The 16130-nt window shown below is 58.2% G+C and overlaps 1 protein-coding gene across 5 annotated transcripts in view; it reads left to right on the plus strand.

Annotated features, from left to right (window-relative positions):
* Positions 1-16130, plus strand: part of Cep72 (centrosomal protein 72) — a 57601-nt gene that overhangs the window by 38752 nt on the left and 2719 nt on the right. For 2 of the 5 annotated variants that reach the window (XM_047555313.1, XM_047555316.1), the window contains exons 8-11: positions 1967-2105; positions 3083-3279; positions 4477-4603; positions 15897-16062. In XM_047555313.1, the coding sequence (XP_047411269.1) occupies positions 1967-2105; positions 3083-3279; positions 4477-4603; positions 15897-16062 (629 nt within the window). Of the gene's footprint in view, positions 1-1966; positions 2106-3082; positions 3280-4476; positions 4604-15751; positions 16063-16130 lie in introns of those variants that run through there. The other 3 variants (XR_007109071.1, XM_047555314.1, XM_047555317.1) reach the window with 3 other exon arrangements.

Below are 16130 nucleotides of genomic sequence, written 5' to 3' on the forward strand. Positions count from 1 at the left end.
TCTCTGGGCAAAGTCTTTAGCATTTCTGTAGTGGCAGAGACGTTTTGAAAAGCTGCGACTTCCTTAGCCCCAGTTTTACTCCTGCCTTCGAGTCCAAGTTTTCCAAATCTTTCTTCTCTGCTTTCTTGATTATCACAGTAAGTTTGGCTAAAAGTCACCAACAATATCCATGCCACCATTTGAATGCTATGTTGTCTAGATACTTCTTCTGCCAGATTAAGAAGTCCATTGCTTCTAAAATCAGCCTCAGAGAAAGTCTCAGGACACAAAGTGCAGACGACTTCTCAGTCAGAGCATAACAAGAATGGGCTCTACTCCAAAGTCCAACAGTGTCCCTTTCTTTGAAACCTCATGAGCCCTGTCTTCACTGTTCATGGTCCTGTTGGCTTTCTGGTCTTCTGAGCTGCCACCAGAATTGGCCCTTAAACTCTGTTTACAACAATCTAAAGCATTTCCAGCTTGTACTGCTAATCATTTCAAAATTCCTCCCATCAGTTCCAAAAAGCTCCAGCAATGACCCCACTTCTTGGTACCAATGTCTGCTTTAGTCAGCTTTTTCGCTGCTGCCACTGAAAGATCCGACCACAACAACTGTGGAGGAGGAAAGGTTTATTTGGGGGCTCATGGTGTCAGATGTCTCAGTCCATAGACAGCAGGCTCCATTTCTCAGGGCTCAAGTGAGTCTGAATGTCATGGCAGAAGAGTGTGGAGGAGGGAAGTAGCTCACACGATCAGGAAGCAGGGTCTCCACTCGCCAGATACAAACATGCACCCAAAGCCACGCTCCCAGAGCCCACCTCCCAGTTACACTCAGGTAATCCCACAGGCGGTTGACTCACTGACTGGGTTAAGGCTTTCACAACCCAGTCATTTCTCCTCCAAAACCTTACGTTGTCTCACGTGTGAACTTTTGGGGGACGCCTCACGTCCAAACCATAACAATGGAGTAAAAATGAGAAGAAGAATGAAAGATACAAAATGTCTTAATGAGAAACAAAGTGCTTCCACTGAGGTGGCGGAATCTGTTGGCAGGGGGGGATAGTTGTTCTTTATGTTTATTCTTGAGCTCTGAAACCCTTGGGTCAAGGATTGGGGCTCGTCAAGTGTCTTTGTGTTCCTCATCCAGCCGGCAGCCATCGTGGGTGCTGACAAGCTGTGTACTCCCACAGTGAGGTGGTGCGGAGCGCTCGATTGGAAGCTCCCCAAGTTGGAGTCTAGTCTCGTCTGAGCTCCGGAACTCCGGCAGTGGGTGTCTGAGATTCGATCATGCCTCCTGTTGCTGGGGCGTTGCTGTCTCTGCTGGAGGTCTGGATCTCCGGGGCCTCTGGTTGCGGACACTCTTAGGGCTTAGGAACTCCCCCTCCACGGTTTCACCTTCACCCTCTGAATGCGGGTCGAAGGCTCGGCCCTGGACTGCAGATGCTTCTTCCCAGGTGCTACGCCGTGCAGAGCCGCTCTCCTTCTGTCCCGAGCCTGAGCCCCGGCACAGTGCCCTGCCCCGTTCCAGTCGCCCTCGGGGTCCTAACAGGCATCTGCTGGTCCACTGGCAGCTTCCTCTGTGAGTCCCCGATCTGTCTCTGCTCACTGTGCGGCACTCAAATGGCCGTGCAGGTCATCAGCTCCCACAGACACGCACCCACAGCAGAGGGTGTGAAGGGCGGCCTCCCTGTTCCACAGGCCAGTGTTTTTGGAAAGTGTCTTGATCTGCCAGGGCTTCCTCTCTCCCTGCTGTGTCCCCCGTGCTCTCAGCAGCCACACTGGTGCGTCTCTAGTGTGCCATTACCTCGTGTTGCAGTTTCAGACTTGGTGAGTCTCCGGTCTCTCGTGCTGCCCTAAGTGTCCGTGGTCCTCGTGAGGAGCGGTCTGCCGCTTGTCAAGTCTGGTGCTCAGGAGCAGCTGTGACCCTGACCTTCCCTCCTAAGGCCTAGTGCTTGCAGTGACCTGCCCTCCCATGTCTCCTTCACAGCCGTCTCCCAGACCACACTCAGTCGCTCCTCCTGGGAAGAGGGCTGTGCTGGAGTGGGCTCTCCTGGAAGCGCTTCTGGACCTGGTGGACAGGCACTGGAGTGGCTGCAGGTCCCTGCATGGTGACCAGGACTTCCTCGGTGAGTCTACAAGTGCAGTGGTCTCCACTCCAGGCAGCACCTCCTGGCAGGTGCTGCTGACCCGCCAGTTGTGTCCTCTGCGTACACACCATGTGGGTCTCTGGAGAATGTCAGGTCATCCCAGTGCTAGGCCAGCGACGTCCTCCGGTGAGTAGGATGTGATCCCACTGTGGCCTCCCTACGGCCTGCTTCTCTGCGTAGCTGGGGCTGTTGGGAAGCACCGGCAGGTCTGTGGCTGTGCTCTGATTTCCCTGTCTCCACGTGGGGGTTTGCAGGTGGGAATCAGCTTCCACCTTCTCCAGAATGTCTTGTGTGTTTGGTTGGGCACAAGTCTGGGTTTGCAGAGCGTCTGGTAGAAATGACGTGGGGCCAGCAGAGCCCCTCCCTAGAGAGGGCTGGGTCTGTCTGCTTCTCTGAACTGGCGACCATGTGGGAGTGTGCAGGGGCCTCCCGCCGCTCAAGCAGCAACCTTCTCCCTCTCGCAGCCCAGGCTGCCTGTTAGTGTCCTGCCAGGCTTGCTGGGCAGGTCCTGGACAGCACTCTGAGCTGCCTCCACTGCACCCACTGGGGCTTCAGTGCCTCCTCTGTGTCGTCGTGCCTCTCAGCTCCTCCTGGGTCAGGGTGCCCTGAAGGGCTGCAGCCCCCGGGCCCTGACCCCTGCCTCCGCACCCTCTTCCTGTGGCTGCTGCCCGTGGACCGCCAGGCTCTTTGCAGGATGAGCCTCCCCAGCACTCACCACATTGCTGCAGACGTGGCTGCCGGTATTTGCAGTCTCGACTTGCAAGTTGCCTTTTCCCTAGAATACACACTGTTGAGAATCAGCCTCACGTCGACACTCCCAGGCAAGCTGGCCTTGAGGCCCTGCTGTCCCCTGTGCCTCTGCATGTTCTCAGGACACATGGACCCCTGTTGGCATGTTCTGTTTGGGCCCGCCCTTCAGCTGTAAATGCTGTAATAGAATTTCCTTTTTACTGCAGCTCAGGCGAGGCACATTTTGTCGTCTGTTCAAGAGTTTGCAGCAGCTCAGGACAGTTCAGAACCTGGGAATGAAGAAATTAGCTACCTGGCCCTTGAAAACAAATCCCTGCATAACCGCCTTGCTGAGCACCAGCAGCAGTACACCACAGCACTGAGCGAGGTGACGTCGGAGCTCAGCAGCACGCGCAGAGAGATGGTGCGCACTGCCCCTGTGCGGGAGGATGGAGGCAGGAATCTGGAGCTTGTTCATGGCCCCAGCTGCAGCCCCTCGTCTCCTCTCCTGCTCCTCCAGAGCCATGGAATCCTTTCCTGCCCGGTGTTTGCTTCCCTTCCAGGGGCTCTGCCTGACTTTCACGCCCAGACCCCGTGCAGATGGTGAATTGGCAGTGGCAGGCTCTCTGGTTGTCCCCATTCTGCCTGCCAACTGTCTCTTCTTAGAGGGTCTGGTGGGAGACGGGGACAAGGGGCCAAAGCCAGGCTCCCGGGGAGTCTTTTGTCCCTGGTGACTGGGATTCCAGTTAGCTGGGTGATTCCAAGGCCTGGAAGTAGGTGACCAGTGTGAGCATGAGGAGCCTTCACCACCAGGTGTCACCCAAGGGCAGCTAGAGCCGCAGGCTTGGCCCTTGGGGCTGAGCTCAGCCTGTGCGGCTCCTGGTGTGTCGAGAGCACTGGGTGTTTGCCTGCCTCAGGTAGAGAGTGCAGGCTGAGGAGCAGCCAGCCAGGCCCAAGGGTGAGCACTGACCCTCTGGGTGAGCTCTGTAGCTGTGCACATCGCCCCTGGCAAGCAGCTGGGTACAGATGCAGCCTCTGGGTGAGCCATGCTGGCTCAGCTGCCCATCATCTGAAGGCCTGGTGGTTAGATTCTTGCCCAGGCTCCCTCACAGGTGTCCTCCGAGGGCCCTTCAGGGCTCCTGGAGTCCTTGCATATGGGCAGTGCTAAGGGAACCAGGCCTGCCCAGTGCGGGAGTTCGTGAGCTCTTGTCCCTGCTAAGGTGTGCTGGCCCAGCCCCCACGAGGGGGGACCACGGGGCTGTGCTCGCGGGGGGCTGTGGGGCCATGCGCCATCGCAGCAGCTGCCTGACCTGTCCTCTGCCTTAGCCGCCCCTTTGTAAAACGGTGAAAACCACAGAATTACTGGGACAAAGATGTGAAACTGCCTGGCACAAAACGTCTTTGTCTTATGAGCGCTTACCTGATAAATCCCCCACGAGGTTTCACTTTCCAGGAAAAGAGAAAAGGGCGAGGCGACAGGGGCAGCCCCTGGATTCAGACCCGCCGTGCGTCCGGCACACACCGGAGCATGTGCAGAGTGCCGCTTCTGCAGGGCCCCTCCTGGGGAAGCACCCTGGGCACTGTTACGAATTTGACGTGCGTGTCTCTTCTGTGCCCTTAGGAAACCTTGAGACAACATTTGGACAAATCTTTGGAAGAGAATAGCAGCTTGAAATCTCTTTTATTCAGCATGAAAAAAGAAGTAAAAAGTGCAGATGCTTCAGCTGCGCTGAATTTGCAGCTCTCCGGTGAGTTTGCAGGTCGTGGGTGGACTTCGCGGGGCCATTCCTGCCCGCGGCTGGAGCAGCACCTGCCCTCTCTGGGTGGAGTGCGCGCCCGCCCGCTGTCGTGCAGTGGCCTTCATGGCTCTGTGGAGCCCGTGCTAGCACCTGGAGGCCCGTCTGCGGAGGAAGGCGGAGGCCGTCAGGGCGTCTGACAGGCATTCGAAGCCCTAAGTCCAAACACAGGATGCAAACAAACCTACACACTGCGGCGAAGCCACGCGCCCTCAGAGAGGAGGCGAGGCGGGGAGGAGAGGGGCTCCTGGTTTCCCCGGCTTCCTGCCACCTCTACTGACTCCAGCGCCCTGGTCTGAGGACTTGGCGGAGTTTGTCGAGGTGCTCTGGGGCTTGGGCTCCGGCTGCAGGTCCAGCTGTTCTCACTCCCTCCCTCGCTTTCTGTGGCTCTGTGTTGCCACGTTAGGAAACGGACACTCGCTATTTCAGGTTAGAGGTGGGGTTGTAGGAGGAGGCGTTGGTGGTCTGTGTCCACGGTGTCTCTGGGAGGTTGCGTCCCTGGGGCTCACCTCCTCGCAGGAGAAGCCCTCCTTGGAGGCAGGGCAGCCACCCTGGCTGGCGCCTTCCCACCTGGCCCGGTGGCTGCCTGTACAGCCTGCAGACAGCATGGAGGAGGTGCCCTTGGCGTGCCCGTGCCTCCTGTTGGGCCTTGTGTTGAAAGACAAGAGTGCTTTCCATCCTTTCCCTTTCGCAGATCTAGACTTCTCCTCGTTTACTCCGTTTCTGAGACTTGACTTGCTTGCACTTGGGTTCCTTCTAGTTTGGCTTTCGTCTCTAATGTGACTCTCCTGTTGCTAATTCTGCTCTGAATTTTCTGACGCTTTCTGATTCCGACGCAGGTTGCCTGTTACTTCTTACATAATTTCCTCTCCATTCCTGCTGGTCTTGCAAGGGTGTGTGGAGGTCTGACCTGCACGGTGCTCCGGCTGTCTGCCTGTGGGGACAGCTCCCCGTGGCCATGGGGCTGGACTGCAGGTTTTTCTGCTGTTTGCTGTATTCCTGGACCTCTGTGCGGAGGCAGGTCTGGCTCCTCGGGACGGCAGCTCCTGCTGGGCATTCTTTGGCCTGTTCCACCTCCCTCCAGGGTCCCTTCCTGCTGAGACCTTCCCTGGAGCCGCGCTTCTCTGCGGTGGGGCCTCTTCCTCAGCCCCTCAGACTCTGTGGGGCCCTGGGACCCCCGTCTCACCCTCACCAGGGAGGTGGGGCCTCCCCGCGTCTGCCATGGTTCCTTGTGGACCCAGGACAACAGCAACCCTTGAGGGCATGCCCACCTCAGTCCCATCAGATGGCCTGCTGCCCCTGCCTCCCTGAGACAAGCCCCAGGAGCCCGGTGGGGCTGCCCGGCCCCTGCACTTGCGACTTGGAGGCACCTTTGATTCTTGCTCACAGGATTCTGGTTTTTATCTTGTTACTTGGGTGCCTGGGAGATGCTGAGACCATGCTACCACTGCCCTCTCCCCAGAATTCCTTTCACTCAGGCCCGGGAGTGTGAGGAGACGGACTCTGGGGGGCATCACAGTGTCCAGCACCTGTGGACACACCCCACAGAAAAACCTGCCGTCAGCCTCAGCCGTTACTGTCCTCTGTCTTCCTTGCTGTCTCCGACCTTCCGTGGCTCTATGGTAGTGTATGGATTTGTTTGCATCCTGTGTTTGGATTTAGGGAGTCGAGAAATGCTGTCTTTATTTCCCTCTTGAGTTGGAAACATAGAGACAGGAGTTGGGTGGATGGAATCTGAAATTCTGCTCTGGCCCTGATGGGTGTGGAATCAGAGGGCACATCAGAGCCTCCAGCCCTAATGCCTCTCCCGTGACTCAGGCTGATCCATTGCTGGGAGCCTCTGTGATGCCAGCCCACACTCCTCATCCCCTGTCCTCCCTCTGCACCAAGATGTGGCTGCAGAGCAACTAGAGGGCGGATCCCACAGTCTCAGCACAGAGGGGAGTGAGGGCCTTGGTGCAGGTGTCCACCCATCTTCAGAGTGTCTGCAGGGTGGATCCACAGCCTCAGCACAGAGGGGAGCTGAGGGCCTTGGTGCAGGTGTCCACCCGTCTTCAGAGTGTCTGCAGGGTGGATCCCATAGCCTCAGCACAGAGGGGAGCTGAGGGCCTTGGTGCAGGTGTCCACCCATCTTCAGAGTGTCTACAGGGCGGATCCCACAGCCTCAGCACAGAGGGGAGCTGAGGGCCTTGGTGCAGGTGTCCACCCATCTTCAGAGTGTCTGCAGGGTGGATCCACAACCTCAGCACAGAGGGGAGTGAGGGCCTTGGTGCAGGTGTCCACCCATCTTCAGAGTGTCTGCAGGGTGGATCCACAGTCTCAGCACAGAGAGGAGCTGAGGGCCTTGGTGCAGGTGTCCACCCATCTTCAGAGTGTCTGCAGGGTGGATCCACAACCTCAGCACAGAGGGGAGTGAGGGCCTTGGTGCAGGTGTCCACCCATCTTAAGAGTGTCTGCAGGGTGGATCCACAGTCTCAGCACAGAGGGGAGCTGAGGGCCTTGGTGCAGGTGTCCACCCATCTTCAGAGTGTCTGCAGGGTGGATCCACAACCTCAGCACAGAGGGGAGCTGAGGGCCTTGGTGCAGGTGTCCCACCCATCTTCAGAGTGTCTGCAGGGTGTATCCACAGCCTCAGCACAGAGAGGAGCTGAGGGGCTTGGTGCAGGTGTCCACCCATCTTCAGAGTGTCTGCAGGGTGTATCCACAGTCTCAGCACAGAGGGGAGCTGAGGGCCTTGGTGCAGGTGTCCACCCATCTTCAGAGTGTCTGCAGGGTGTATCCACAGTCTCAGCACAGAGGGGAGCTGAGGGCCTTGGTGTAGGTGTCCACCCATCTTCAGAGTGTCTGCAGGGTGGATCCCACAGCCTCAGCACAGAGGGAAGCTGAGGGCCTTGGTGTAGGTGTCCACCCATCTTCAGAGTGTCTGCAGGGTGGATCCCACAGCCTCAGCACAGAGGGGAGCTGAGGGCCTTGGTGCAGGTGTCCACCCATCTTCAGAGTGTCTACAGGGTGGATCCACAGCCTCAGTACAGAGGGGAGCTGAGGGCCTTGGTGCAGGTGTCCACCCATCTTCAGAGTGTCTGCAGGGTGGATCCACAGTCTCAGCACAGAGGGGAGCTGAGGGCCTTGGTGTAGGTGTCCACCCATCTTCAGAGTGTCTGCAGGGTGGATCCCACAGCCTCAGCACAGAGGGGAGCTGAGGGTCTTGGTGTAGGTGTCCACCCATCTTCAGAGTGTCTGCAGGGTGGATCCCACAGCCTCAGCACAGAGGGAAGCTGAGGGCCTTGGTGCAGGTGTCCACCCATCTTCAGAGTGTCTGCAGGGTGGATCCCACAGCCTCAGCACAGAGGGGAGCTGAGGGCCTTGGTGTAGGTGTCCACCCATCTTCAGAGTGTCTGCAGGGTGGATCCCACAGCCTCAGCACAGAGGGAAGCTGAGGGCCTTGGTGTAGGTGTCCACCCATCTTCAGGGTATCTGCAGGGTGGATCCACAGTCTCAGCACAGAGGGGAGCTGAGGGCCTTGGTGCAGGTGTCCACCCATCTTCAGAGTGTCTGCAGGGTGGATCCCACAGCCTCAGCACAGAGAGGAGCTGAGGGCCTTGGTGTAGGTGTCCACCCATCTTCAGAGTGTCTGCAGGGTGGATCCCACAGCCTCAGCACAGAGGGAAGCTGAGGGCCTTGGTGCAGGTGTCCACCCATCTTCAGCGTGTCTGCAGGGTGGATCCACAGTCTCAGCACAGAGAGGAGCTGAGGGCCTTGGTGCAGGTGTCCACCCATCTTCAGAGTGTCTGCAGGGTGTATCCACAACCTCAGCACAGAGGGGAGCTGAGGGTCTTGGTGCAGGTGTCCACCCATCTTCAGAGTGTCTACAGGGTGGATCCACAATCTCAGCACAGAGGGGAGCTGAGGGTCTTGGTGTAGGTGTCCACCCATCTTCAGAGTGTCTACAGGGTGGATCCACAGTCTCAGCACAGAGGGAAGCTGAGGGCCTTGGTGCAGGTGTCCACCCATCTTCAGAGTGTCTGCAGGGTGGATCCACAGTGTCTGCACAGAGGGGAGCTGAGGGCCTTGGTGCAGGTGTCCACCCATCTTCAGAGTGTCTACAGGGTGTATCCCACAGTCTCAGCACAGAGGGGAGCTGAGGGCCTTGGTGCAGGTGTCCACCCATCTTCAGAGTGTCTGCAGGGTGGATCCACAGTCTCAGCACAGAGGGGAGCTGAGGGCCTTGGTGCAGGTGTCCACCCATCTTCAGAGTGTCTCCAGGGTATATCCACAACCTCAGCACAGAGGGGAGTGAGGGCTTTGGTGCAGGTGTCCACCCATCTTCAGAGTGTCTGCAGGGTGGATCCACAACCTCAGTACAGAGGGGAGCTGAGGGCCTTGGTGCAGGTGTCCACCCATTTCAGAGTGTCTACAGGGTGGATCCACAGTCTCAGCACAGAGGGGAGCTGAGGGCCTTGGTGTAGGTGTCCACCCATCTTGAGAGTGTCTACAGGGTGTATCCCACAGTCTCAGCACAGAGGGGAGCTGAGGGCCTTGGTGCAGGTGTCCACCCATCTTCAGAGTGTCTACAGGGTGTATCCACAACCTCAGCACAGAGGGGAGTGAGGGCCTTGGTGCAGGTGTCCACCCATCTTCAGAGTGTCTGCAGGGTGTATCCACAACCTCAGTACAGAGGGGAGCTGAGGGCCTTGGTGCAGGTGTCCACCCATCTTCAGAGTGTCTGCAGGGTGGATCCACAACCTCAGTACAGAGAGGAGCTGAGGGCCTTGGTGTAGGTGTCCACCCATCTTCAGAGTGTCTGCAGGGTGTATCCCACAGTCTGAGCACAGAGGGGAGCTGAGGGCCTTGGTGCAGGTGTCCACCCATCTTCAGAGTGTCTACAGGGTGGATCCACAACCTCAGCACAGAGGGGAGTGAGGGCCTTGGTGCAGGTGTCCACCCATCTTCAGAGTGTCTGCAGGGTGGATCCACAGTCTCAGCACAGAGGGGAGCTGAGGGCCTTGGTGCAGGTGTCCACCCATCTTCAGAGTGTCTGCAGGGTGGATCCACAACCTCAGCACAGAGGGGAGCTGAGGGCCTTGGTGCAGGTGTCCACCCATCTTCAGAGTGTCTACAGGGTGTATCCACAACCTCAGCACAGAGGGGAGCTGAGGGCCTTGGTGCAGGTGTCCACCCATCTTCAGAGTGTCTACAGGGTGGATCCACAGTCTCAGCACAGAGAGGAGCTGAGGGCCTTGGTGCAGGTGTCCACCCATCTTCAGAGTGTCTACAGGGTGAATCCACAACCTCAGCACAGAGGGGAGCTGAGGGCCTTGGTGCAGGTGTCCACCCATCTTCAGAGTGTCTGCAGGGTGTATCCACAGTCTCAGCACAGAGGGGAGCTGAGGGCCTTGGTGCAGGTGTCCACCCATCTTCAGAGTGTCTACAGGGTGAATCCACAGCCTCAGTACAGAGGGAAGCTGAGGGCCTTGGTGTAGAAGTCCACCCATCTTCAGAGTGTCTACAGGGTGAATCCACAACCTCAGCACAGAGGGGAGCTGAGGGTCTTGGTGCAGGTGTCCACCCATCTTCAGAGTGTCTGCAGGGTGGATCCACAACCTCAGTACAGAGGGGAACTGAGGGCCTTGGTGCAGGTGTCCACCCATCTTCAGAGTGTCTGCAGGGTGGATCCACAACCTCAGTACAGAGAGGAGCTGAGGGCCTTGGTGTAGGTGTCCACCCATCTTCAGAGTGTCTGCAGGGTGTATCCCACAGTCTCAGCACAGAGGGGAGCTGAGGGCCTTGGTGCAGGTGTCCACCCATCTTCAGAGTGTCTGCAGGGTGGATCCACAGTCTCAGCACAGAGGGGAGTGAGGGCCTTGGTGCAGGTGTCCACCCATCTTCAGAGTGTCTGCAGGGTGGATCCACAGTCTCAGCACAGAGGGGAGCTGAGGGCCTTGGTGCAGGTGTCCACCCATCTTCAGAGTGTCTGCAGGGTGGATCCACAGTCTCAGCACAGAGGGGAGCTGAGGGCCTTGGTGCAGGTGTCCACCCATCTTCAGAGTGTCTACAGGGTGTATCCACAACCTCAGCACAGAGGGGAGCTGAGGGCCTTGGTGCAGGTGTCCACCCATCTTCAGAGTGTCTGCAGGGTGGATCCACAGTCTCAGCACAGAGGGGAGCTGAGGGCCTTGGTGCAGGTGTCCACCCATCTTCAGAGTGTCTACAGGGTGAATCCACAACCTCAGCACAGAGGGGTGCTGAGGGCCTTGGTGCAGGTGTCCACCCATCTTCAGAGTGTCTGCAGGGTGTATCCACAGTCTGAGCACAGAGGGGAGCTGAGGGCCTTGGTGCAGGTGTCCACCCATCTTCAGAGTGTCTGCAGGGTGTATCCACAGTCTCAGCACAGAGGGGAGCTGAGGGCCTTGGTGCAGGTGTCCACCCATCTTCAGAGTGTCTACAGGGTGAATCCACAGCCTCAGTACAGAGGGAAGCTGAGGGCCTTGGTGTAGAAGTCCACCCATCTTCAGAGTGTCTACAGGGTGAATCCACAACCTCAGCACAGAGGGGAGCTGAGGGTCTTGGTGCAGGTGTCCACCCATCTTCAGAGTGTCTGCAGGGTGGATCCACAACCTCAGTACAGAGGGGAACTGAGGGCCTTGGTGCAGGTGTCCACCCATCTTCAGAGTGTCTGCAGGGTGGATCCACAACCTCAGTACAGAGAGGAGCTGAGGGCCTTGGTGTAGGTGTCCACCCATCTTCAGAGTGTCTGCAGGGTGTATCCCACAGTCTCAGCACAGAGGGGAGCTGAGGGCCTTGGTGCAGGTGTCCACCCATCTTCAGAGTGTCTGCAGGGTGGATCCACAGTCTCAGCACAGAGGGGAGTGAGGGCCTTGGTGCAGGTGTCCACCCATCTTCAGAGTGTCTGCAGGGTGGATCCACAGTCTCAGCACAGAGGGGAGCTGAGGGCCTTGGTGCAGGTGTCCACCCATCTTCAGAGTGTCTGCAGGGTGGATCCACAACCTCAGTACAGAGGGGAACTGAGGGCCTTGGTGCAGGTGTCCACCCATCTTCAGAGTGTCTGCAGGGTGGATCCACAACCTCAGTACAGAGAGGAGCTGAGGGCCTTGGTGTAGGTGTCCACCCATCTTCAGAGTGTCTGCAGGGTGGATCCCACAGCCTCAGCACAGAGGGAAGCTGAGGGCCTTGGTGCAGGTGTCCACCCATCTTCAGTGTGTCTGCAGGGTGGATCCACAGTCTCAGCACAGAGGGGAGCTGAGGGCCTTGGTGCAGGTGTCCACCCATCTTCAGAGTGTCTGCAGGGTGGATCCACAGTCTCAGCACAGAGGGGAGCTGAGGGCCTTGGTGCAGGTGTCCACCCATCTTCAGAGTGTCTACAGGGTGGATCCACAGTCTCAGCACAGAGAGGAGCTGAGGGCCTTGGTGCAGGTGTCCACCCATCTTCAGAGTGTCTGCAGGGTGGATCCACAACCTCAGCACAGAGGGGAGCTGAGGGCCTTGGTGCAGGTGTCCACCCATCTTCAGAGTGTCTGCAGGGTGTATCCACAGTCTCAGCACAGAGGGGAGCTGAGGGCCTTGGTGCAGGTGTCCACCCATCTTCAGAGTGTCTACAGGGTGAATCCACAGCCTCAGTACAGAGGGAAGCTGAGGGCCTTGGTGTAGAAGTCCACCCATCTTCAGAGTGTCTACAGGGTGAATCCACAACCTCAGCACAGAGGGGAGCTGAGGGTCTTGGTGCAGGTGTCCACCCATCTTCAGAGTGTCTGCAGGGTGGATCCACAACCTCAGTACAGAGGGGAACTGAGGGCCTTGGTGCAGGTGTCCACCCATCTTCAGAGTGTCTGCAGGGTGGATCCACAACCTCAGTACAGAGAGGAGCTGAGGGCCTTGGTGTAGGTGTCCACCCATCTTCAGAGTGTCTGCAGGGTGTATCCCACAGTCTCAGCACAGAGGGGAGCTGAGGGCCTTGGTGCAGGTGTCCACCCATCTTCAGAGTGTCTGCAGGGTGGATCCACAGTCTCAGCACAGAGGGGAGTGAGGGCCTTGGTGCAGGTGTCCACCCATCTTCAGAGTGTCTGCAGGGTGGATCCACAGTCTCAGCACAGAGGGGAGCTGAGGGCCTTGGTGCAGGTGTCCACCCATCTTCAGAGTGTCTGCAGGGTGGATCCACAGTCTCAGCACAGAGGGGAGCTGAGGGCCTTGGTGCAGGTGTCCACCCATCTTCAGAGTGTCTACAGGGTGTATCCACAACCTCAGCACAGAGGGGAGCTGAGGGCCTTGGTGCAGGTGTCCACCCATCTTCAGAGTGTCTGCAGGGTGGATCCACAGTCTCAGCACAGAGGGGAGCTGAGGGCCTTGGTGCAGGTGTCCACCCATCTTCAGAGTGTCTACAGGGTGAATCCACAACCTCAGCACAGAGGGGTGCTGAGGGCCTTGGTGCAGGTGTCCACCCATCTTCAGAGTGTCTGCAGGGTGGATCCACAACATCAGTACAGAGGGGAGCTGAGGGCCTTGGTGCAGGTGTCCACCCATCTTCAGAGTGTCTGCAGGGTGGATCCACAACCTCAGCACAGAGGGGAGTGAGGGCCTTGGTGCAGGTGTCCACCCATCTTCAGAGTGTCTGCAGGGTGGATCCACAGTCTTAGCACAGAGGGGAGCTGAGGGCCTTGGTGCAGGTGTCCACCCATCTTCAGAGTGTCTGCAGGGTGGATCCACAGTCTTAGCACAGAGGGGAGCTGAGGGCCTTGGTGCAGGTGTCCACCCATCTTCAGAGTGTCTACAGGGTGTATCCACAACCTCAGCACAGAGAGGAGCTGAGGGCCTTGTTGCAGGTGTCCACCCATCTTCAGAGTGTCTACAGGGTGGATCCACAACCTCAGCACAAAGAGGAGCTGAGGGCATTGGTGTAGGTGTCCACCCATCTTCAGAGTGTCTGCAGGGTGGATCCACAGCCTCAGCACAGAGGGGAGCTGAGGGTCTTGGTGCAGGAGTCCACCCATCTTCAGAGTGTCTACAGGGTGGATCCACAGTCTCAGCACAGAGGGGAGCTGAGGGCCTTGGTGTAGGTGTCCACCCATCTTCAGAGTGTCTGCAGGGTGGATCCACAACCTCAGTACAGAGGGGAGCTGAGGTCCTTGGTGCAGGTGTCCACCCATCTTCAGAGTGTCTGCAGGGTGGATCCACAACCTCAGCACAGAGGGAAGCTGAGGGCCTTGGTGCAGGTGTCCACCCATCTTCAGAGTGTCTGCAGGGTGGTTCCACAGTCTCAGCACAGAGGGGAGCTGAGGGCCTTGGTGTAGGTGTCCACCCATCTTCAGAGTGTCTGCAGGGTGGATCCCACAGCCTCAGCACAGAGGGGAGCTGAGGGCCTTGGTGTAGGTGTCCACCCATCTTCAGAGTGTCTACAGGGTGGATCCACAGCCTCAGCACAGAGGGGAGCTGAGGGCCTTGGTGCAGGTGTCCACCCATCTTCAGAGTGTCTGCAGGGTGGATCCACAGTCTCAGTACAGAGGGGAGCTGAGGGCCTTGGTGCAGGTGTCCACCCATCTTCAGAGTGTCTACAGGGTGGATCCACAGCCTCAGTACAGAGGGGAGCTGAGGGCCTTGGTGCAGGTGTCCACCCATCTTCAGAGTGTCTGCAGGGTGGATCCACAGTCTCAGCACAGAGGGGAGCTGAGGGCCTTGGTGTAGGTGTCCACCCATCTTCAGAGTGTCTGCAGGGTGGATCCCACAGCCTCAGCACAGAGGGGAGCTGAGGGTCTTGGTGTAGGTGTCCACCCATCTTCAGAGTGTCTGCAGGGTGGATCCCACAGCCTCAGCACAGAGGGAAGCTGAGGGCCTTGGTGCAGGTGTCCACCCATCTTCAGAGTGTCTGCAGGGTGGATCCCACAGCCTCAGCACAGAGGGAAGCTGAGGGCCTTGGTGTAGGTGTCCACCCATCTTCAGAGTGTCTGCAGGGTGGATCCACAGTCTCAGCACAGAGGGGAGCTGAGGGCCTTGGTGCAGGTGTCCACCCATCTTCAGAGTTTCTGCAGGGTGGATCCCACAGCCTCAGCACAGAGAGGAGCTGAGGGCCTTGGTGTAGGTGTCCACCCATCTTCAGAGTGTCTGCAGGGTGGATCCCACAGCCTCAGCACAGAGGGAAGCTGAGGGCCTTGGTGCAGGTGTCCACCCATCTTCAGTGTGTCTGCAGGGTGGATCCACAGTCTCAGCACAGAGGGGAGCTGAGGGCCTTGGTGCAGGTGTCCACCCATCTTCAGAGTGTCTGCAGGGTGTATCCACAACCTCAGCACAGAGGGGAGCTGAGGGTCTTGGTGCAGGTGTCCACCCATCTTCAGAGTGTCTACAGGGTGGATCCACAGTCTCAGCACAGAGGGGAGCTGAGGGTCTTGGTGCAGGTGTCCACCCATCTTCAGAGTGTCTACAGGGTGGATCCACAGTCTCAGCACAGAGGGGAGCTGAGGGCCTCGGTGCAGGTGTCCACCCATCTTCAGAGTGTCTGCAGGGTGGATCCACAGTCTCAGCACAGAGGTGAGCTGAGGGCCTTGGTGCAGGTGTCCACCCATCTTCAGAGTGTCTACAGGGTGTATCCCACAGTCTCAGCACAGAGGGGAGCTGAGGGCCTTGGTGCAGGTGTCCACCCATCTTCAGAGTGTCTGCAGGGTGGATCCACAGTCTCAGCACAGAGGGGAGCTGAGGGCCTTGGTGCAGGTGTCCACCCATCTTCAGAGTGTCTACAGGGTGGATCCACAACCTCAGCACAGAGGGGAGTGAGGGCCTTGGTGCAGGTGTCCACCCATCTTCAGAGTGTCTGCAGGGTGGATCCACAACCTCAGTACAGAGGGGAGCTGAGGGCCTTGGTGCAGGTGTCCAGCCATCTTCAGAGTGTCTGCAGGGTGGATCCACAACCTCAGCACAGAGGGGAGCTGAGGGCCTTGGTTTAGGTGTCCACCCATCTTCAGAGTGTCTACAGGGTGAATCCACAACCTCAGCACAGAGGGGAGTGAGGGGCTTGGTGCAGGTGTCCACCCATCTTCAGAGTGTCTACAGGGTGGATCCACAGTCTCAGCACAGAGGGGATTGAGGGCCTTGGTGCAGGTGTCCACCCATCTTCAGAGTGTCTGCAGGGTGGATTCACAACCTCAGCACAGAGGGGAGCTGAGGACCTTGGTGCAGGTGTCCACGCATCTCGAGTCTCTCTAGAAGCAGGCCTTTTCCAGATCCGCGTCCTCTGACATCCAAGGGACAGCGTCAGCTGTTGTTGAGGACTGTGGTGAGGCCGTCTCTCCCTGGTCAGGACTGCAGACGAGTGTGAAGCGACTGTCCGGCGAGGTTGTGGAGCTGAAGCAGCACCTGGAGCACTATGACAGGATCCAGGAGCTCACCCAGATGCTGCAGGAGAGCCACAGGTGCCTGCCCAGCCAGGGGTCCCGGGAGGGTGCCCAGCCCTAGAGTGCACTGGGTAGTTGGGACATTC

This window comes from Sciurus carolinensis, chromosome 6 (assembly GCF_902686445.1).
Source record: "Sciurus carolinensis chromosome 6, mSciCar1.2, whole genome shotgun sequence".
Classification (NCBI taxonomy): Eukaryota; Metazoa; Chordata; class Mammalia; order Rodentia; family Sciuridae; genus Sciurus; species Sciurus carolinensis.